At 34.6% G+C, this 22,839-nt stretch overlaps 2 protein-coding genes across 6 annotated transcripts; both read right to left on the minus strand.

The window, feature by feature from the left end:
• Positions 1-1,449: 1,449 nt before the first annotated feature.
• LOC107020470 (urease) lies at positions 1,450-14,208 on the minus strand. 5 transcript variants are annotated; one of them, XM_015220845.2, is made up of 18 exons: positions 13,960-14,206; positions 13,531-13,604; positions 13,001-13,046; positions 12,793-12,898; positions 11,916-12,058; positions 11,280-11,390; positions 9,878-10,041; positions 9,376-9,745; positions 9,192-9,300; positions 8,223-8,362; positions 7,121-7,258; positions 6,952-7,043; positions 6,624-6,753; positions 6,391-6,549; positions 4,374-4,541; positions 2,592-2,726; positions 2,238-2,309; positions 1,450-1,950 (listed from the first exon to the last, which is right to left on the minus strand). In XM_015220845.2, exons 1-18 carry the CDS (start codon positions 14,083-14,085, stop codon positions 1,729-1,731), a joined length of 2,505 nt encoding a protein of 834 aa, XP_015076331.1. In that variant the 5' UTR covers positions 14,086-14,206; the 3' UTR covers positions 1,450-1,728. The 5 variants fall into 5 exon arrangements, with proteins under 5 accessions (XP_015076331.1, XP_015076332.1, XP_027772811.1 ...); XM_015220846.2 differs by lacking the exon at positions 13,960-14,206 and having other exon boundaries at positions 12,793-12,914; XM_027917012.1 differs by lacking the exons at positions 1,450-1,950; positions 2,238-2,309; positions 2,592-2,726 and adding an exon at positions 6,207-6,304 and having other exon boundaries at positions 4,407-4,541; positions 13,960-14,208.
• A 968-nt stretch (positions 14,209-15,176) lies between these two features.
• LOC107018682 (adenylate kinase 4) lies at positions 15,177-20,652 on the minus strand. Its single transcript, XM_015219225.2, has 6 exons — positions 20,326-20,652; positions 18,349-18,494; positions 18,124-18,243; positions 17,876-18,043; positions 16,041-16,130; positions 15,177-15,570 (listed from the first exon to the last, which is right to left on the minus strand). Exons 1-6 carry the CDS (start codon positions 20,426-20,428, stop codon positions 15,469-15,471), a joined length of 729 nt encoding a protein of 242 aa, XP_015074711.1. The 5' UTR covers positions 20,429-20,652; the 3' UTR covers positions 15,177-15,468.
• Positions 20,653-22,839: the final 2,187 nt, after the last annotated feature.

A 22,839-nucleotide genomic window follows, 5' to 3' on the forward strand; every position in this document is an offset into this window, starting at 1 on the left:
CTGCTCTCTTCATTACCCTTGACGGCAGGTATAACAGATCGTCACAGGCACAACGGTCCGTCGAGGGTCTCCGTTCCATAACACTTGAACTCTTGGAATTTGGGTACTGGACTACTTCTCTAATCATCATGACGAACCAGCAGGACGGATCGTCATGGCTACGACGGTCCGTCACACACTCCGTAATCCCACACTTGGTCAGGCTTCCCCATCTTCCTTAAGCAGTTTCACTACGATGCCACCTACGGACCGTCACAGGCACGACGGACCGTCACAAGCTCCGTAGGTGGTACTTTTCTGCATTTCTTGCTCAAAAACCTCCGCATTCATCTTTTAGACAGATTTCCTGCAAATAAAGAAAAACTTACATAAAAATTAATACAAAAAGGCTTTTGGACACACACTAAACTTAAGGAAAAAGCATTAAGAATACCGTGAAACCACGGTATATCAATCTTGCGACATACTATTTTCTCAAATTAAAATGAACACCAAATAACAGGAAATTCATTCTTTAAAAATTTTATACTCAATATAAATATTAAAAAGAAAAATATGTGCAACGATACATAGACAATGAAGAAGGAAGACGAAAATATATGATCATGCTATATTCACCATAATGTTTCATTTAATTAAAATCTCTTGCCACCACGACTTTACTTTCTCCTTTCATTTTTACTTACATATCTATTAAAAAATAATTATTATCATGACTATATTATCATATTATAGAAAATTTAATATCTCAATTTGATCTTCATTTAATTTGAATCCCCGAAAATATCAAAGCGTAACACTTTTCGAAAGCAAAAGAATAAAATTATAAAATTATTAATGTTCATTATTACGTAACCTTATATTTAAAATAATATAATTTTTTTTATTTTAATGATTGATAGATTTTAACTATTGATACTTCTATGTTCCGTGATTTTGAATTCAACAGCAATTAAACACATTTTTGATGCATATTTTAAGGTGATGGTAAAAGGGATATTAGGAAAGAGATGGAACATTCTCAAACCACAAACTCCATAGATGGAAAAAACAAAACCTACTCGTCGTTTAAAAAAGAATGATCTCCTTTTCTTTTTAGTCTATTTTAAAAAAAATAACCTTTCTTTTTTTTATAACATTTTAATTTCATTTTTCCACGTACATGTTTAAGGCCACAAAATTAAAGGATAGTTTTGTTCATTTCACATAACTTTAATTTAAGACCACGAGACTCAAAAGTCTTCTTTATTTTCTTAAACGTCGTATCAAATCAAACCAGATCATTCTTTTTTAAACAGAGGGAATATTAACTTTCTAAGCTCATTTTTAAAAATTATATATAGTTAGAGGTGCTCAATAGTATCATGTGAACAACTTTAAGTAAACGTTGATAACTCATGCCTTTAAATCACAACCAAATTGAACATATTGTGGCGAAAACGTGACAATGCTACCAGAATTTTAAGTTGTATAAGCATACTATCATGTGCAAAATTTGTTACAGACGAGAATCTGACTTCTTAAATAAGGTATGAATCATGTATGACAACACTACCAGCATTTAAGTTATTCAAGGTTACAACTCTTTTATTGTTTTCTCACTTGCACTCTATAGGAATTATGCAGCCAAAGAAACTGGAATTTTAGAAAATTAAATTCTACCAGCCAAGCTACATAAGACAACCAATTGGAGGACAACCAAAACTATTGGAGTACAAATAGTTACTGCTAAAAGAGAAAATAGTTCCTGGAGAGTGGTAGAGTAGTAGCCGGGGGGCATGTAAGGGCTGTTCCATCTGCAGTCACCGTGTATGTCTCAGGATCGACTTTGATGTCAGGCAGTGCATCATTGAGCTTCATATTTAGTTTACTGATATTTCTCACATTAGTTACAGCTTCAACCCTCTTGTTTAGTCTATACGAATCTTTTATTCCAGCATCCAGAGCAACCTGTTACATATAGAGTAGTTAAGAGCATATTTTGTACAACAATGTCTAGCAAGGCTAACAAAACGAACATCACCAGAACTTTAACTATCCCAACGTCAACTCCTATTAAGTATGCAGGACTGACATTGTATAATTATTTTACACCATCAGGTTAAGTTATCTAAATAGCTATTATTAGCAAGTCTAATATTGTAACCTGGAAATTAAAATAAAGTAAAGTAAATCCCAACTCCTAAAGTTGGCAGTGTGTGTGTGTGTGTGTCAGAGAGAGAGAGAGAGAGACATGCCTTGCTGACAAAAGCAATTGAATTAGAACTTGCAGCCTTGGAGAATGCTCCAAACATAGGTCTCATTGTCACCTGTGACAACTTGTGCTTCTCAGTAGTGAAAATACAGAAAACAACTCTGACTTCAAGGGGGTGGATGACAAACCCGAATAAGGGTTTAATTGGGAGAGGCTATTAGTAAAACATAAGCAATAATTCAAGATTCATACATGAAGCTGAAAAAGTGAATTAAACTATACAGTCGTTTCAGAAACATTGTCCGATGTTGGATCTCTTGGATGCAAGAACTTAGGTCCAATAGCTGGTTACAAGCAAAAACTGTGGATAAAAAAGAGTACCAATGTAAGAAGTTACCGGTTCAGGAGTTGGGATACTAGCATTTGGGTCTCCCATGTTTGACCAAGCTATTACGCCTCCTTTGATCACCATTTCTGGTTTTGCTCCGAAAAATGAGGGTTTCCACACCACAAGATCGGCTAATTTCCCTACCTGCTAGACATCCGATAAATGGAACTGTAATCTTTGAAAATGAGAGTTGAAGTGCTAGACTTTTCAGAGGACAATGCATTCAGCACTACAATGATATAGGATAGAATTATCACCTCTCAAGATTCTAATAGCTTTATACAATGCAAGTTTCTAGAAATCAGTTGAACTAAACGTGCTTTATGTTTTCTAACATGGTTTATATTAAGGGTGTCAAAAATGAACCCAAACATAGGTAACCCGTCCAACCAGCCCAGAATTTTAAAGGTTGGGCTCAAGATAATTTGAATTGGGTTCAATCTCAACCCATTCAAGCAGAACCCATTTGAAGAGCAATTGAGCCCAATTCAATCTTCAATTTCAAACCGTTTTAAAATTTTTGTTAAGATATGTTCCTATATTTAAGCTATGAATTATATTTAACATCTTTTAGAGTTTATCTATTCATTTGTTACTTTTAAAAAAAAACCTTGAGCTAAAATTCAAATTGTGATTGTAAAAGTTAAATATCAATATGTTAAATTTTTGAGATTAATCGGGTAAAATTGGGCAGGTCAAGACCCAACCCGTTTTTTAGCCCATTTGAGCCCAACCAATTTGAACCCAAAGTAAACTTGGGTGAGTCAAGACTTCTATTTCAACCCATTTTAATATTCTCAATTTCAACCCAACCCGCCCATTTGACACCCCTAGTTTATATTATTATGATTTTCACTGGGTATGTTTATATTATTGTGATTTTGTTTCGAGCTAATCAAATCAACTCCTTGGCTTTCTCTGTTTGATTAAAATGAGATTAATACTTTTACCTAGAGCTCCTGAAAACTGCATATTTTGATCCGTCCAACTTTAATAAGGCCGGATGATACCACATTTAGATTGTTGACCCAACCCAAACAAAGAAAAAAGAAAAGAAACCTTCACTGACTGATGACACAAAGGTATGTGAGTTCACATCATAGGATCTCATAAAAGTCGGTCATTTCCATACCTGCAGCATACTGATAAAATTGAAGACAAATCTATCGGCAAAAAGACTAGAAGCTTCCTTGTTCTACCAAATTAAGTTACTCCAAAATCATCGCCATAGAGGAGTATTAACTTATTCTACATTTTAAAAGCCTTATAAGGGTCTCCTTCTTTATCTCAAGAAATGGAGTATACTCAGTGTACTACAATTCCTTAATAGGTGATGGATGAGATTTGGCTTTCGCTTTACGCTATGTTAAAAATGATACGTGTTTACTTTGTACTCCTTCGACAAAAAAAAAATCACTTTACATAGACTCAGATATTAGGTTTGTATATGGGATCTAACATGGTCATGTCCAATGTTTTTACAGGCATTTCAGAGTATTTAGAAGGACCAACGGAAAATATATACATACCCTTTTCATACACCTTCATTACATCTAGGTAAATGAAGAGTCCATGTATCATAAGCAAAACCCGCACTCTAAAAAGAAGTAAGAAAAATTTGTCTGATTCAAGAATCACAGAAGAATTTATCCAACTCATAGAATCACAGAAGAATTTGTCCAACTCATAGAATCACAGAAGCATCTCTCTAGAGAATTTGGAATTGAATAGGTAAAACAATCGGTAAAGAATTAAACAAACATGAGATGAACAGTGATGATAAGGACAGACCTCAACTGATCCGACATATTGACAGATCCCATTAGCAATTGCTGGATTTATAGTGTATTTTGCGATGTATCGCTTGATCCGGAAATTGTCATTGTCTGATCCGTCTATGTCCAATGGTCCTCTAAATGACTTCATCTTGTGGGCAGTCTGCCATGTTCTACAAATCACCTGGTAAAACAAGTATCTGTTCAATATTACATCACACAGCCAAGTTTCGTAGAATATATATTCATCTCAATCACATTCAATTCTGACTCACAGCAGGTAGCATATTACAGGTTTACCAGAAGAACCTGACACTACTCTGTTAATTGCTATTTTCATATTGACTAGACAACAGAAATCCTCCTGTTGCAATTCGATCCCCTGTCCATTTTTCTACCCCACCGCAGACGCACATATTCATTGATAACCATAGAGTTAAACTTTATCATATACTTCTGAATCTCTCCCTTGAGTTTTTAAGAAGATGACACTCAAGTTATTATTATGATTTTATGAAGGATGGCACTCATGTACAAAGGAGATAAAGCAGTTTTAGAGTCTTTTCCAAGTGTTATGAGATGGAAAATTAAAGAAAATAATTTAGGAGAGCTGGAAGAGATATCAGTTTGGCGCTGCCTCTCCTTCAGACCAAATTACTTGCTGCTTGTAAGTTCCTCCCACAAGGACAGTTGCAGTCTCCGTCAAAATCTGGCAACTGCAGGGCGTTAGGTCTAGGATATGACCTAGTCAATTACTTTCTTTTTCTATATTCCACCTTCAAAAAATAACAATAGCCAGAAAAGAAATAAATTATACTAGATATTTGATGGCACCTCTAATTCTTCATTATTTACGCAGCTTAATTAGGTTCCGGACTTCCGATACATGGGATTGTAAGTGAGATTTTTCTTACAAAAAGTTCTATTGTATGCACTTTCGGCTTAATCATGACATGAGCTTATTATATCCTAAGTTGTTAGGACTCTTCACTATTGGTGCCGCACCCTTATTGGATTTTCTAAAGATACACTACATTTGGTTGACATTTTTGAAGAGTCCGAGCAACATAGATTATATCAAATAACAAGTAACAAAGCGCAGATATTGCTTTCCTGGGAAGCCCTGATCATGATAGCAGGATACATACTATAACCTATGTTGAAGTGTTTTGACCATCTCACTTAAGTGCTACAGTTCTATTTACCTAATTATGTCTTCACCTCACTTGTGGGCTTGATTGTTTGGAACTTTGGATGATTCAAGCACGAGGAAATTCTTTTTATAGTGGTAGTGGTGAGACTCAAACCCAGGACTTTTACCTACTTTGGTGCCATAATAAAATGGGCCTTGGGTCTATCTCAATCCCCAAAGTTAGCTCAAGAGGTGAGGATTGTCTAAGATCACTCAAGGAGACTACAACCCATTTCATCTACCAATGTGAGACACTTAACACCCCCTTCCACCCAAGGGGCAAAGACTGGACATTTGGAGCTTGGACAACATAATATGGGGCAATATTGAGTAAACCATAAATAGAAATAATCTGATACCATGTGAAAATAGAAAAGAAGCTCATTGACTTGATTAACAGTGTACAAGAGGTGCTCCTTACATAGGAGTCTTAGGCTACATTAAATGGCGTAGGTAAGCAATTCCTATGCTAAAAGGTAAGTAAATTTTCTATAATTAGATTCAGAATATCCTAGTGTATCCTATAGAATATTTTATATGATTTTCCTTATACTATACAATGAATCGACACATATTCACTCAATACTCTAACAACATAAATAGAACATTGGGTTATTGTAGGTAGACGTTCAGAACGTCGAAGTACAAGCTGCATACTGCAGTATGCTGATGTGATTATACATATACCAGTCATCCTGTTTACTGGCCCTTAACAGATGATATCCTGAAAAAAACCAATAATTGGTTAAGTTTGCCTGCAATATCATATAATTGGTTAAGTTTCCCAGCAATATGATGTTTCTCAATCAAAAATATGATAGGAGATTAGACTACTGAAAACCTCTCCAATTCGACCCATGGCTTGTGAATCAGAAGATATTATGCTAATTGCTCCCATATCATGCAAAATGTCTTCTGCAGCAATTGTTTCAGCCCGAATCCGGGATTCAGCAAAAGCTACATCCTCTCGGGAGTTCTTGCTAAGATGATGGCATACCATCTGCAAGTAGAGATATCAGGACAATATACTGTTCAGGAGCATAGAAACTTCACCTTAATATAAGCTTATCTTACCAGCATGTCAAGGTGCTCGTCCACAGTATTCGAAGTGAATGGACGTGTTGGATTGGTTGATGAGGGAATTACATTCTTTACACCACAAACCTTGATTATATCCGGAGCATGTCCACCACCAGCACCTTCACTATAGATTACATATTACAGATAAGAAATAGAAGAATAACATATTACAGATAAGAAATAGAAGAATATTGTTTATTGCTCTTGCAGCTAAGCAGCAGCGCTTCTAATCCTTTTTTCTCAATTCGTCATTCTTGGCTCTCTATTTCTTCTTTTTCCTTATTCCTTCAGAGTTGGAGGGAGAAGTTACGGAAGTGTTTACCTGTGATATGTATGTATGGTGCGACCTTTAAAAGCAGCAATTGTATGCTCAACAAATCCAGATTCATTCAAGGTGTCAGTATGGATGTTGACCTGCATTTCAGAAGTCATAATCACCCTTTAACTAGTAAATCTTGGTTAAATCTGCAAACTCTGAAAGGAACGAGCACCTGAATATCATATTGATCGGCAACAGATAGGCACATATCTATAGCAGCAGGAGTAGTTCCCCAGTCCTCATGAAGCTTCAGTCCCATTGCTCCAGCTTTGATTATTTCATGTAGGCCATCAGCCTTGGAACTGTTACCCTGCAATCACAGGCGAACCCAGGATTCTCAAGGTGGGCACCACTACCTTTAACACAATCATGTCAATTACTAGCTACAAAATATTGGCGTGCAAATCTATCAAGGAGGAAGGTGGTGCAATGGCACCTACACACCAAGGTCAAAACCAAACAAATAAATCAACTGAAGTAGCACTAAAGTTAATAAGAGCCCCTTAGGTGCCACTGGCGAAATGCTATGTATATGTAGTTTTTTCTGTTATATTTTTCCCAACAAGCTTCTGAGTTCGAATTCAGCTTGCCACAATTCTGGAATCTTTTCTGTTTTTCTAGGACATTTTTAACCATAGAATTTGTTCAACTCAAAAACGTAAAAGAATAAGGTGCATCATTGTAGGCTCAGAGGATTCAAATCCAGCATTCAAAGCACACAGGAAGGGGCCTTAACCAGTGGCCCCAAACAGCATCCATAGTTTAGGGTGCCCAAGAGCTAATATAGACCGTATATAAGGTATATACACTTCTTTATATAAAAATATTCCAAGGTTAACGGGTGTCGGCAACCCCCTTAATCCCAATGTAAGTCTTCCTCTACCTGCAATACAATTGGGCAAAGAAATAAATGCACCACAACATGCATTCCACATTGTTTTAAGAAGAATCATCTTCTTATGGACTTCAAGTTGGAAATCACCAATGTGTTACACTACAGAAAGCAGCATAAAATTATCTAACTATGCCCAATACGAGAACACAGAAACAAAGGTCTTTTGTTCCAACTTGTTGGTCCCAATAGTAACAAAAAGGGTGAGGACATCTGGTTCTGTCTCTGTGAACTGTGAAGTACCAGGTTACACTACTTGAGCTTACAAGCAAGTGAAACAAGGCTCGGAAATCTGAAGCTACAGACAGCTACCCTTTTACATTAAATCTCAGAAAATAAGCATATTTTTTCATCAGTAAAACAAGCGAGCAAACAAGTTTACTTTTCCAGTGAAACCAAAATTTAGGGGAATTTCGTCTGTTGACTGCAACATCAATTCCATGTGCACATGTCCCGGTGTACAAGTGGTTGCACGTGTCCCATGAGCAGGCCCTGTACCACCTCCCACCATTGTAGTGATTCCTACAAGGGTCGTAAAGAAGGAAACACGACGAAAGTTAAATACAAAGACTAGCAATCTATCACTTCACTCCTCTCTCCTAAAACACAATAGATTAAGTTTGTCTTACATAAAATTAAGCCACTTATAGAACTATACAAGCCAAGCTTAAGACTCAGCCTGTTGGGTAAACAGCTCATATAAAGCCTCGTCTACTTCAGCTTGCACATCTGACTAACCATATGACAAAATGATCTTTATTGCATCTGAATGCATGTAGTTCCGTCAATATTAAGTCAGTTAAACAAATTAGTTTATGGATGAACAGCCAAAACCTCAGATTACTAACCCTTTTTCATAATTAGCTTAGATCCAAAAGTAGAGCATCAACCGACCAACATCATCTAACATTTAGTCTCAGACTTAGAATGACTATCAGCATTTACACTGCATTCCAGCATATGTACATTTTTCATTGCAGATGAATAATAACATTAAGCTTCCAAAATCTTTGAGGTCTCTTCTGAAGGTGAGTTAAGACCATATACACAGAAAAGAAAGGGAGAGGAGAAAAAAAAGCAACAATACTCTCCAACATTAGATCAAATTGAATATCCAGAAGAACACCAAACACAAGAGAAAATATGCTCAGTTTGATAGTGATCGTACCTATCAAAGACAGGAGTTAATTACATAATTTTGGAACACTACAAGAGCACGGGGTCCTATTGTTTACAGATCTGGCTAGACACAGTTGTTACATTAACATTCTACAAAAACGTAAAAACAAAGGCATATATTGGCAATTTTCTAAGGGAATCCTAAAAATACAATATAAATTATAAAATTTACCACTTGATATTGCCTCATATGCCAGTTGAGGGCATATAAAGTGCACATGACAATCTATAGCTCCTGCTGTTACAATCATTCCTTCACCTGCAATAACCTCAGTGTTAACCTGAAAGATCACGAGTCATTAGCTTTACATTCTAGTGACTTCTGGCAACTTATCATCATAATATTCCAGACTTACCCCAATTATCGCATTACTATCCATGACATCTGGGTTACCTGCCTTACAAAGGGAAACAATATGACCATCTTTAATTCCAATATCACACTTGAAAATTCCTGTATAGTCAATCACTACAGCATTTGTTATAACAGTATCCAAACAATCTGCTGGAGCATATCCACATGCCTGACCCATTCCATCTCTTAGAACTTTTCCACCCCCAAACACGCATTCATCACCAAAGATACCAAAGTCTTTCTCAATTTCAGCAAACAGGTCAGTGTCCCCCAGACGTATTCTGTCTCCAGTAGTGGGGCCAAACATTTTGGCATACTCCTCATGAGTCATCGAAAACGAAAAGCAAGATTCTTCTCCTACAACACCTTCCCTGCAAAATATTTTTCAAGCTAAGATATCCCTTCTTCTTGCAGCTACATTAATTAAGCAACTCAATCAAGTAATCCAAAAATTCTCAGGGAAGTTCCAAGAGAAAAAAGTTAGTGTAACAATACTGCCACACCTTGGATTTGGCTCTTCCAAATGACCAAATCCTCCTTCACTTAGAGCTTCCATTAATGTCATAACTTTTGCATCATCAACTGGACCATCAGCAATTGCATTACCTCCTCTAATCACTTTTTTGCCACTAATCCCAATAAGAACTACACTTCTTGTTTCTCCTGGCTAAAAAAGTGATGAACATTTGTCAACTCCAATCATAAGCCAGCAGAAATGAAAGAGAAATGTCAAATTTGATTAACACGTTTGAGCACCAGTACTTCACGAGATAAAGGACATGACTGGAGATGAGCAAATATAAAAGCATCTAAGCATGTAAAGGTGACTGCTTAATTTATGCATGCTATTTAATTTCTAACCAGTACTGGAAATGGAAGGACATCCAATGGCAAGAATCTTCTCCAATTACTCTCCAACGATACTGTTATTTTTCTGTCAATCAAATATTTGACAAGTTCTCTGTTCAATATCGATGCCTTTTTAGTCTTCTTTAACCTGGGGTATTATGTCAATTTGTTGTTCTTCATTAAGGAGATTTTTAGTTCCAAACCAAAAATTTGATGAAACCATAACATAAACTAGCTTTTTCGACATCTCAGGTACACGCTCTATGAAAGGTACGTAGCCTATTCTTACAGGTATCTTTCTCCACAAATTTACTATGTGGAGCCATTAGCTTTGTAAAGATATGACACCTGGGCCTAACTCAACCCCAAAAACTAGCTCATGAGGAGAGAATTGTTCAAGTCCATATAACAGACCACTAGTCTATTTTCCCAACCAATGTGAGGCTCTAACCCATTCTAACACCCTTCACGCCAAGACCCAATTGGAGCGTGGAAAATATAACATAGGGGCCCAAACATGGAAGGACTTGACTTTGATAACATATAAGATATGGTACTTAGGCCTAACTCAACCCCAAAAACTAGCTCATGAGGGAAAGGATCGCCCACGTCCATACAAGCAAACCACTGGTCCAGTCTCCAACCAATGTGGAACCCTAACCCACTCTAACAAGCTCATGTACTCTATCTTTAGATGCTTAATCACAAACAAGACAGGTGAAGAGACTCCTGTATCCATCCCTTTTTTTCGTTTAGTGTTCCTGATAAAGCGATATGTCCCCAATGCATTAATCTCTCCCACAAATCAATGCCCAAGCCAATTCAGAAAAACCTTAATTCAGAACCAAGCTCAGGAAGCATAATTGTATGTAACCCCACCATTCCATGCAAATTTGTAACCACCCATATTAAAAAGTGAATACTATAGGCAAAGAGATTTTCAGAAAAAGAAAGGTATGTGTTTGTTGCTTTTACAAAACTTTTCCCATCCTTGCAAAAGCAAGACAAAGATGAAGCTAAATGTTGCTTCAAAGCTAAAAGGGTAAGAAGTCTTACTTCAAATCTCGTGGCTGCTCCTGCAGGTATATTTAGACGCATGCCATGTGCTCTCTTTCGATCAAATATCAAGGATGGATTGACCTCGATAAAGTGGTAGTGGCTGCCAACCTGGAAATATTATGGTACATTCAAGAGAGTACCTCTTTTCCGCATTTTTCATTTCAAATAAGAGGAATTAGGAGCTTGAGATTGACTCATTTGAAATTACATTCAAGACAGTCAACGCCATTGTATATCTGGATACTGAATATACTAAATGTCTAAGAGAGAAGCATGATCATGCATTTGGAACAGGCTAAGCACATGATCCAGAAGTAAGCAACTTACAGTCACCTAATAAGCAGAAAATTTAACAATTTATGTCAAATAATATAAAACTCGTTTCAGCAACAGATGTAGCATAACTACACTAGCTCCCCTTCTATACTTTAGTAAGTCATGCAGGATACCCTCGGCACAACTCAGAATCTAACAGGACACTCAAATATTTCTCTCCCAATAATGTCTTATCTATCTTTCATAATTTCTTTCTTATCATTATTCATTTAGGAGGGTCAGAAGTGGACTTACAGGATCAAGTAACGAAATGTTGTAAAGCATAAAGGAGGGAAGAAATTCAATAAAGACAAGCACCTGAATTGGTCTGTCACCTGTATTAGTGACTTTGAGAATTACTGCCTCTCTTTGAGGATTAAGGACAATAAGTCCACCTCCAAAGCACATCTGGCCAGGAATTTTGCTATCTTCTATCACTGGAAACTTTTCCAGAGGAGGAACTGCAAAATGATACCTTTCAAGTATGTGAAGTATAGATTTTTATCGAATATAATTCACTTCCAGAACAGCATAATGCTAAATATATTCCTGAAATTACCAGAGTTCGGTGGCAATATCACTTCATGGAAAAACTTGCTCAGAGATTACAAAGGGTAGCTCAAACGAAGCCACTACAAGTACACATAGGTTTAGGTATCATATCGGTCTAAAAGGATCAGAATTTTTATTTGCAAGAAGTACCACTAAATTTCTGCACACAGCAGGAGGGAAATTCTTGGTCCAGTAAGAATTGTTCTAGATGACAGTCAGTCCCTCCCAAACCATGTCCTGAGAGACAGAACGGGGTCGGCTGGAGAATTCAGCGGGATGAGCCAGTGAATAGAAACTCTAAGATCAGGGCAGAATACCCACCAAATTCAATTAGAAATGAACTCTGGGCAACTGATCTAAAACAACTTTAAAATTTGGAAATTCAAATCAACTATGGGCCAGCAAGCATCAAACTCAATTTAGAGGACCTTATTCATACAAGTGAAATAATTCTTCCACCAAATCTGAACTCTAGTCATATAACCTTTTCTCTAACTAGTCAAATAAGGTTTGCAACACAATTTATGTACAAAGAGTAACTCTCCCACAAGATTTATTTCTATAGAGAAGAGTGAAATCACATTTCTAGCAAATGAAAGAAATTACAGTTGAAGATACTTAAAACAGTACATGAGATGATTACCAGGAAGGAAAGAACCGTGCAGAGCTAGATCCAGATTTCCATTTTCACATGCTATAGGGTCATGGATGGTGATTAATTTTGTTCCATCTGGAAAGGTCCCCTCTACCTAAGTTACATTACCACTGAATAGTCACTAGCTACCTTGAACTGCAGATGAACATGACAACAAGAATCATCAAAGACAGAGAAAATGGGACATCTGTAGTACCTGAACACAATCCAACAGATGAGGAACAGTTGGAAGAACTTGTCTCCTGAGAAAATAATTTATTGTAAGCCCATTGATCTTCGTCAAAAGCATGCAGTCATTCAAATAATTATATTCTTTGAGGCATTTCAGTACAGTCATATTGATTTCACCTACAATCGATTAACATGCACAGTTCTCACGATGCACTCTTTACATCATTCATGTTTATCAATTGATTACCTTCTTCCATTTTCTAGGTGCAGGTGCCAAGGCAGTCATATTCTTTTACCAAGAAATATACACCCGTCTTTCTGTAAGAAGTCACACTTTAACAATCTGAATGCTGATGCATATGATACTGCTATACTCAAATTATTCTATTTCCTGTATCAGTTCACACAGTTTGCTTTCTTATAGATAAAGCAATGCACTTGGCCTGTTCGCAAACTGCTCTCCAATTAATCAGTTCTTCTTTACATAGCAACGGTTCCATTAATCTCATAGAAGATAATTAAACTACATACTATCTACTGTCATGTGCAGTATACCTTCCCAGTAATTGTCGCCCTATGTCCATCAGCTCAGCCACACTCTTATCTCCATCACGTACAAATTCTAAGACCTAATAAGACACAAAAACAGATAACTTCCAAAAGCATGTTACAACTTTTTTATGCACAATCAGCATATAAAATAGTAGAAATCATATACTCCCCATATATTCAGACAGTCAACACAATTTCAACTAAAAATTAGAACCTTTACCATTAGATTTACAAATAAAAAGGCAACCAAAAATCAATCAATGATTCGACCATACCTCAATCCCATAAAAATCGACTCTGTAAATTCTCATATCATTGGAAATAACACAAGTGACATTTTCTATCAACTATACTTAATCCTCTATACAAATTCTGTATCATTCACGTCGATTTCATTCAAAAACATAAAAAATTGTTTGGATTATAGGATACCTGAGTTGCAATAAGAGCAACGGCTTCAGTATAGTTAAGAAGTTGAGCTCGAGCAAGACGTTTTTGAGCAAGATAACCAGCATTATGTAGCATCAATTTCTCTATTTCTCTTGGAGCCAACTTCATTTTTTTCGGCTCACGAATCAATAACAGCAGCCCTCAAGATGAACAATAACAAAAGAACACGAGGAAGCCATTGACGGGTGGATTAAAAAACAAATATCCCAATTTTTCCGAGGAGAAATAACTGCATTCTTTACCCTCGTATTTATTGAAGTTATAATCATTGTATTTCGTATTTTATTTTCATTTTTTAAATTTCAAATTTCATAGTTGAAAAGTAGATATTAAATATTAAAATTTTAAATTTTAATTCGGTAAAATGTAAATTTAAACGTTGGTTTGGTGGCTTATTTGGTAATATGTAGTGAAGTTAAGTCAATGGTATTACAAAGTTGTTAGTATTTTTCCAATTATTTCTATATTTTTTATGTGGAACTACAATATTATAGTAGATCGACAAGTAGGAAGATATTATAATTTTTTTTTTAAATTTGTACTAATGAGTAATGAATATGTTGATATATGACCTTATTATAATTGGTATTCGGGAAATATTGAATACAAATGGCGAAAAAGACCAAAATAGTCTCTTATATTTGGTAATAGTCCCTCATGTTTGCAATATTAGTGCACTTTTGATTCTCCTACAAATTTGTCTATTTTTCAACATGGATCTTATCCACAATTTAAGTATGAAATGTTCAATGGTTTATTTAAATATTTAGTAGAAATAATAATTCCATATGAGTGAAGGTGAGAAGAGGAACACCTTGTTTTGTTTAGTAGAAATATATTGTAGTTAAAATCGAGAGGTTCATCACATAATTTTCACGTGTTTTGAATTGTTGTAGTTACATTGTCTGGCGTGTTTGGTTGACCCTTTAATCACTTGATCAGTAGGTAATTGGTGTGATCAAATGAGGTAATTACACTCTCCAATTCTAAAAAAGGGACTGAATTTCTAGTAATCACAAAGTGTAATTACAAGCTGATTACCTTTTATTTCTGAAATTTCGAATTCTTTATTATTTTTATTACTCTAAAAGTTTATTTTTCATATTATTTATGTGAGAAACACACATTATCAAGGTGGATGTATATATTATCAAGCAACTAATTAATTTCGAAAGAAATAAATCCTCTTGAAGCATTAATCAAGGTGAATCATAATCTACATTTTGCAACAACCAAACATAATTCTCAAATCACATATCAATTAACTATGCTCAAATCCCAAATCAAGATTTGGCTTACATGGATTATTTGTTCCAATGTAGAGTTATATCTAAAATTATTAGCAAAAATTCCCCATACAAACAATACTTCCTCAGGGACTTGCACAAAATGCCGCAGATAAGAAAACCAAAAATCAGAAGGATGGTTTTTTCTTTTTTGATAATACCAAGAAAATAATTGTCTCAATTTTGTTGTGACAGATGATATTTTTCAAGAAGATAACACATTTTTAACCTCAGAAGTAACTTCCTTTGGTGGTTTCTCAGCATGAAGACTTGCAACAACACCTTTGGTGGAATAATAATTGATTACCTGCATTATCAAACAATTTTAAAAGGTCATAATAAACTCGACTTCCTTTTGCACACATAACGCAAATATAAGGTCGTATCATAAAATGAATGTTGGTAAGAGCTCGTATAACAAAGTTTTTCATACTCAAATGGATAGGTTATCGTAAGATACTTATGCATCTATTCCTATTGGGGTAGCTGCCACAATTGTTAATCCAATATTTCATAGTCAAGTAATTCTACACCTTTGTTCCAATAGACTCTTCAAGCTCACTCAGCAAAACTTGAAACCAAATAACATATCTTAATCAGAAAAGTTATCCGGCTGTCGAGGATATCAGAATTAATTGTTTGTCTAGAAATAAGAACTAGATAATTTTTCTTCACAGTTAAAAACGAATTTTAAAATTTTGATTATCCTTACGGAAACGTATAAAACATACAGGTTATAATACTAAGAGGAAGTAAGAATGAACTGTAAATACGAACCGGCTCAGTTTGACGGTGAAATGCATCTAGCCTTGATTTAAGAACCTCAGCAGTATCATCTTTCCGTTGAATTAAAGGCTCTCCAGTGACCTGTATGTAGAAAGATACATCAGTAAACCGCTCAATGATATTTTGGAATAACTAATATCATTGATCCTCTCAAGCTACAACATGAATTCAAATACACTACTGTTTCTTCTTAGTAAATATTAAAGAACGACGGGTCCCTGATTAAAATTTGAGATTCAGAATTGATTTTGATGATTATTTTTCCTTTACTGTTGACTAAGTTGCTCTATGTTAATTTGAATTTATGTACTCCTAAACGTTAATATGTCTATTACATACATATCTGTGCCCATGCGACATAACTGAAGGCTTGAGACTGTCTCGACATCTTTTGTTTCCTTTTTGTTTGTTTCGAGAAATCGAGCTCTTGATAGGGAAATGGTTAATTGTTGGCAATGTTTCTAAAAGCACAAGGCTTATACTTGTAACAAAAGCAAGAAGTTTACACAAAGCTTCTTTGACATAAAGTGCACAATTTACGGTAAATAAAAATATATCCAAAATTTCAGCATTGAATTTATAGTTATGCCAACATTAGTCCTAACTTCTGAGAGTTGAGATTCAAAAAATTGACAGCTTCTCTTTTGTGGGGTTGTTTGGTAGGCATAGGGGTGTATCAATAATACTGACATTTGTCATGCTAAGAACATTTCTTATGCATTGTTTGGTTTGGTATATTAATAATAACATGCATTGCATAATTACTAAAACAAACTATGTGTACAAAAATATCCTCCACAAATATCGTGGAGAGGATGTGGAATTGGTTTGAGGGGCATTGTGTCTTTAACCCCTTCTAATGCATCCATTAAAAACTCTTGCATTGCTAATATCATAGTTTGTCATGTATTAGTTATTATGCGTAGCATTTTTGTTGACCAAACTCTTCAAAAATATCGACGGGTACATGTCAGATCCTTGAAAAGTAGTTCATTTTCCAAGGATCCGACACGGAGAAACATCCTTTTTGGAGAACCCAAACAGAAAAGCATAGGATAATACCAAATAGAGTGTATAATGCTTCTATTAGTTATACATAGGTTGAAAAAGTGTACCAAACAAGGTATTAGTAATATACAAAGTTAATTCATGCATTATTTTCTCTAATGTATCCTACCAAACGACCCCTATGCGCGTAATTTTTTTTTTATAAATGTAAAGTACATATGTGTGTCACTGTTTGAAGCGCCCATTTCTCTGAAGCGCATGGCTTCACCCAGAAAGCCATAACCCCTCTCTTTGAATTGCTTCATTACTTTACAGTTTACACGACCCAGCAATGGCTTTTACAACACTGATCTCGTTGGAAATGAAAGACATAAGACCAACAACTAGTTTTAGCCAAAACTAAGCCATCTTACCAGGTACTTCGTTGGAAAACTTTTAAGGGTCAGAAACTACCGGCCTTCAGCTAATTATTGAACAAGTTAAAGGTGCCTTGAGAAAAAACGTCCTAAGCAAGTAAATAAAATCAGGAGACTCATAATAACGCGCCTAAGCTCCCCAAATATTATTTTTAGAAACTAGATAAAGAAAATGGTATTTAATTACCACCACTTTCTGGTTTAGGAACCTGACTCCAAGGAAATTTCTCCGCAGTTTAGAAACAATAGAGAGGTCAATGTTAATTACCAATAAGGATAATTTGTTTTCAGCAAATGTATGCAAAGCGATAAAGAAACTACAGCCACTAGAGGTATGACAACCATACTTTGCCATTCACACAAAAGCATTCCGTAAAACTAATGGCAACTTAGCAAACTTACATCATCGACGCCAGGAACTTTTGGGGGTTGGAATTTGGTGTGATAAGATCTACCACTTGAAGGGTGAATCCACCGGCCTGTGATCCGCTCTTCCAAGATTGCATCATCAATTGCAAAATTGAGCACCTTATCAATCTTGGACCCCTGCTTCTGAAGCATCTCATCTAGCTGCATCACGTCACAATTAAAAGTAAGAACACTAATAAGATGAGAAGTCACGATGCAAATGTTTCATAGTTTTGGACAACCTTTTCTGCTTGAACCACTGTCCTTGGGAAACCATCAAGAATGAAGCCTTTTTGACATGAAGGTTTCTTCATTGCTTCATCAATTATACCAACAACTAAGTCATCCGACACAAGTTCACCCTGTAAAAATCACCCAAAAAGGACATCATTCACCAAAAAGAGAAAAAGTACTTGAAATAACATTACAAAGTTTGTTACCCATCCCAAAAACTGACTGCCACTTACATTGTTCATAGCTTCCTTGGCCTTAATCCCAAGTGGAGTTTTAGCAGCAACAGCAGCTCTGAGCATATCACCGGTGGCTAAATGGCACAAGCAGTATTCATCCTTTATGATAGGAGATTGTGTACCTTTTCCAGATCCCGGTGGACCTGCCATTAGTTTCACATTGTTAGCACTAACTTTGAACTTTACAAATCACTTCATCACCACAATTGATAACAATATTTTTTCATTAAGTATCAATGTAGAACTCCCTGAAGAAGTAGATATTATGAAAATTTGAACAGAGAACTGGCAACATAGCAATGTCAAAGAATCCAGGTGAACACTTTTTCAACAACATCAATGCTTTGCAAGGAGAATATTACACGAGATACATATTATGAAACATTTTGCACAAGATTGTGAAAGTACAAGTCAAAAAACAACACTTGTTCTTGATCTTGCATTTTAATACAGCAGCTGCATTTATAGAACTTTCCATTTGTGTTAATAAAAGCACAAAATTAACAAAAATAGTTGCTTTAAACGGATTGAAGCTAACTTTTCAACAAAAACAAGTTTCTGCTGCCCATTTGGATATCAAAAGCAAGCTGTAAATATCAGTGTTTTGAACAGCAAAAAGTGCATAGAAACAACAAGGTCCATGGAGTTTAGGACTTCAGGTGAGAAATGAAGCACATAATTCACAAAAAATAAAAATAATACCAAAAGTATATGATTTTTAGTACTATAACAATCAAATTGCAAAATTAAAAAAACTAGTTTAAACCTCCAATATATGATAACAATTCAAAGTTGAGATTCAAAGAACCAACGGATTCTCATTTAAATCACATTGCACATATTGTTAGAAGCGCACACTTTTCTGAATCACCCATGACACAATAACTCCTCGTTTTGCTTCGGTTCATCACAATGATCTGATCTATCCTTTGCTCAGTACAAAGTAGTGTTTGACGCATAAAACACCAATGCCTCAATTCTAAACTTTCTAAACTAGTTGGAGTAGGTGGTGTGAAAACAAGAAACTCAAAATGGAAAAGCTTTCTTCATGCTCTACAGTCTTTAGGGCCCGTTTGGATGGGCTTAATAAAAGCAACTTTAAAAAAATACTTTTGAAAGTGCTGAAACTTATTTTTAAAATAAGCAGTTATGTGTTTGGATAAAAGTGCTGAAGTTGCTATGCCAAACGTGAAAAGGGAAAAATGGAAGAACGAGATGTTAGGGTTATGTTGTAATTTGGAGATTGTATAAAAATATTAAGGGCAAAAAGATAAAAATGTGGTCAACTTAAAACAGCTTATAAGCTAAAAAAAAAAAGCATTCCTACCCCAGCTTTTAACTTTTGGCTTAAAATAAGTTTTTTTTAACTTAAAATACGCTATTTTGAGTATTGCCAAACAGCTAAATAAGTCAAAAATCAGCTTTAAAGTCAGTTTGATCAGCTTTTAAGCTGAGCCAAACAGGCTCTTAGTCAATTTTATTTTAAAAGACGCAGCTTTATTCATTTGTACCCTGCATTACCAAATTCATCCAGCTAAAATACTCTGACACATTCAATAAGATACAGTTTACAGTCCCCATCAAGCAAGTATAATCACAAATTAGGTTGAATCCTTCGATTTTGTATCCCTCATACTCTATTCATGCCAATTACATTTCAATACTAAGTACTCGTTCCAACTAACCCGAAATTGTTTCCATTTCAGTACATCCCAAAAGGCCCAACACTTTTCAATTTCTACGCAAACTTTCACACCTTCAAATTTTAACTTTAACCTTAATGCAGTATTTTCTCAATCAAACTTTTTATTTTATTTTTTTCAACTATGACTAATGTAATATTTTAAGTCAAATTAAAAATCATATGTAACTAGTCCAATTCCACCAAAATATCTATATGTTATACTGAAAGAGGCGAAGCTGATCGAGTAAAGCAAATAGAGTATTTCAAAATAGAATTGAAGAAGTACTTACCTATGAGAATGAGACGTTTGTCAGGCTTAGAAGAACATCTGAGACGGCGGAGAACTTCAGACATAAGGCTTTCTGAAGGAACATCTTCTAATGAAGCAGCCATGGTTGATGCTTTGCCTTCTTCTTCTTCTTCTTCCCCTTACAACACTTGTTGTAATGGGATTTTGGGTTTGGTAATGGTAGTAGGTACACCAAACTATAGATGCACAAAAATGACTTTGTAACAAGCAAATAGTAGAAAAAAAGTCAATGACGGGTTTTACAAACAACCTCTTGTCTTGAAATTTGGGCCCTTCCCATTCTCGATTTGTGCGCCGCTCTTCAATCTACAAACCCTTTTTCTTATTTTAAAGCTTCTTACTCCGTTATACACTAAAACCTCTATAAATCAATATATGTGTGATTATGAAATTTTATTATTTTATAGAGATATTATTTAATCGATAAATTAATATTACCAACTTAAAATACGCTTTGAGATTTAATGAAGGTTAGTTTAGAATACATCATAATCATTGTATCTTTTTATTGATTTCACATTTTAAAAAAAAGTATACATAAAGTACAACGAATACATAAAAATCATCGTATCTTACTAATTTCAACCTTGTCATGTTGGGATAATAAGAGTTTTCAATATGTATTGTCGAACAGATTTTATCGTAGGATATTAGAAGATTATGAAGTGGACAAATTAATCCAGGAAAGATTAATGTTTTGGATGCTATCAATTTTGCAATTCATGTTTGGACAACAAATATATTTAAGATAATAACAAGTTATTTTTGATATTGTGCAATTTGTCCGGGGAATGCAATCTCAAAGAATTTAAATGAACTTACTTGTGAAAACATCATTGATGAACTTGAGGTTATTGACGAATAATCCCGGTTACTACAATAAAATGGATGTCAATAACCTGTTGAATTATCCGGATGAAAGTGATACATGTTCAGAGGTCCAGAGGTTAGAAGAAATTGTGAATAACATCGAAAAAGTCAATGTTGATGATGAAGTTGGATATGATACTATATCTTTCGAACCACGCATAACGAAACGCTTATCGGCTATCGAATTTACAACTCTTCAAATTCTATGGTGTAGTTCGAAAAGACAATACCGGAGCTATTGGATGCAATAAGAAAAATTAGAGATGAGCTTCAACTAGATTTAAATTTTAAGAAAAAACAGAACACAATAGAATCATATTTCACTAAATTGTCTTCGATATATTAATACTTTTAAAGAATTATTAATTTATGATATTAATGGGACCATATATTTTTATATTTATATAGGGGTCTTTTGAAAATATCTTATCTTATTATCTTATCGAAATTGATAATTTTTTTCACTAGCCCAAGTCGGGACCGAAGGAAAATATTATTTTGGAGAGATTATTAATTCATCGAGTATTAATTTATAGAGGTTTTACTGCATATAACTAATAAATGGGGTTTTGGAGAGGCGATTAGATCAAGAAATGAAGGAGAGAGAGTAGCAATATCGAGAAACAAATCTTATTTGTTAGTATTTATAACTAATAAATAATTTTTTAATAAGAAATCTTAGTGATATCATATCATATCATATATATAAACTTTATAGTATAACTCGTAAAAATTTTCAGGCCTCACAGGGAAATTTAATATCATGGAATTTATAAATTGATATCTAAAACTTGTATGTCTTTAACACTTAAACACTATATTATCTTACATACTACCTCCGTCCATTTTTAGTTGTCATGGTTCCATTTTTAGAGTAAAACTATAAGAATTTTGCCCAACATCTTATAATGTATTTTTCATCATATTGATATGCAAAAAATTGCAATGTATAGTACTTTTCGTATAGTTTTTTAATATCTAATTTTTTTAAAGAAAATGTTGAATTGATGTAATCTAATTTAACTTTAAAATTAGTCAAATTGACTTTCGAAAAGCGCAACATCACAAATAAAAGTGGACGGAGGAAGCACAAGATTACGTAGTAACGAACATTAATAATGTCAAGAAAAGTGATAATTATAACATCTTATCATTTATCCTTTAATCAATATTCTTTAATTTAATTTTATAATTTATCCTTTTGCTTCTGGGAAGTGTTACTATTTTATATTTTTAGGGAATCAAATGATCATCAACTTGATATATTAAATTTTCTAATAAATAAATAATTATTGGTGAATGATTGATAACTTTTAAAAAGGCTGAAAAAGTGAACAAATATTCTAATTCTAACGTGTAGAAATTCAGCCCTAAATTTTGTTTTACATACATCATTTTAAACATTCCCTTTAAATATATCATAAGTGATTGTTAAGATGAGAAGTTAAAGGGGGAATGTATCATACTGGAAAACAATTTAACTTATTGCATATACTTGAAAGTGAAAAATATTATACAAAACTATTTGGTTTGTTTGGGTATTTATTTAAAATCAATATACCCGAGTGATGAAGTTCAATTTAAAACTACACTTTTATTCCAATCGAACCTCTACTTCCCTCCC

The sequence above is a fragment of the Solanum pennellii genome, chromosome 5 (genome assembly GCF_001406875.1).
Source record: "Solanum pennellii chromosome 5, SPENNV200".
Lineage (NCBI taxonomy): Eukaryota > Viridiplantae > Streptophyta > Magnoliopsida > Solanales > Solanaceae > Solanum > Solanum pennellii.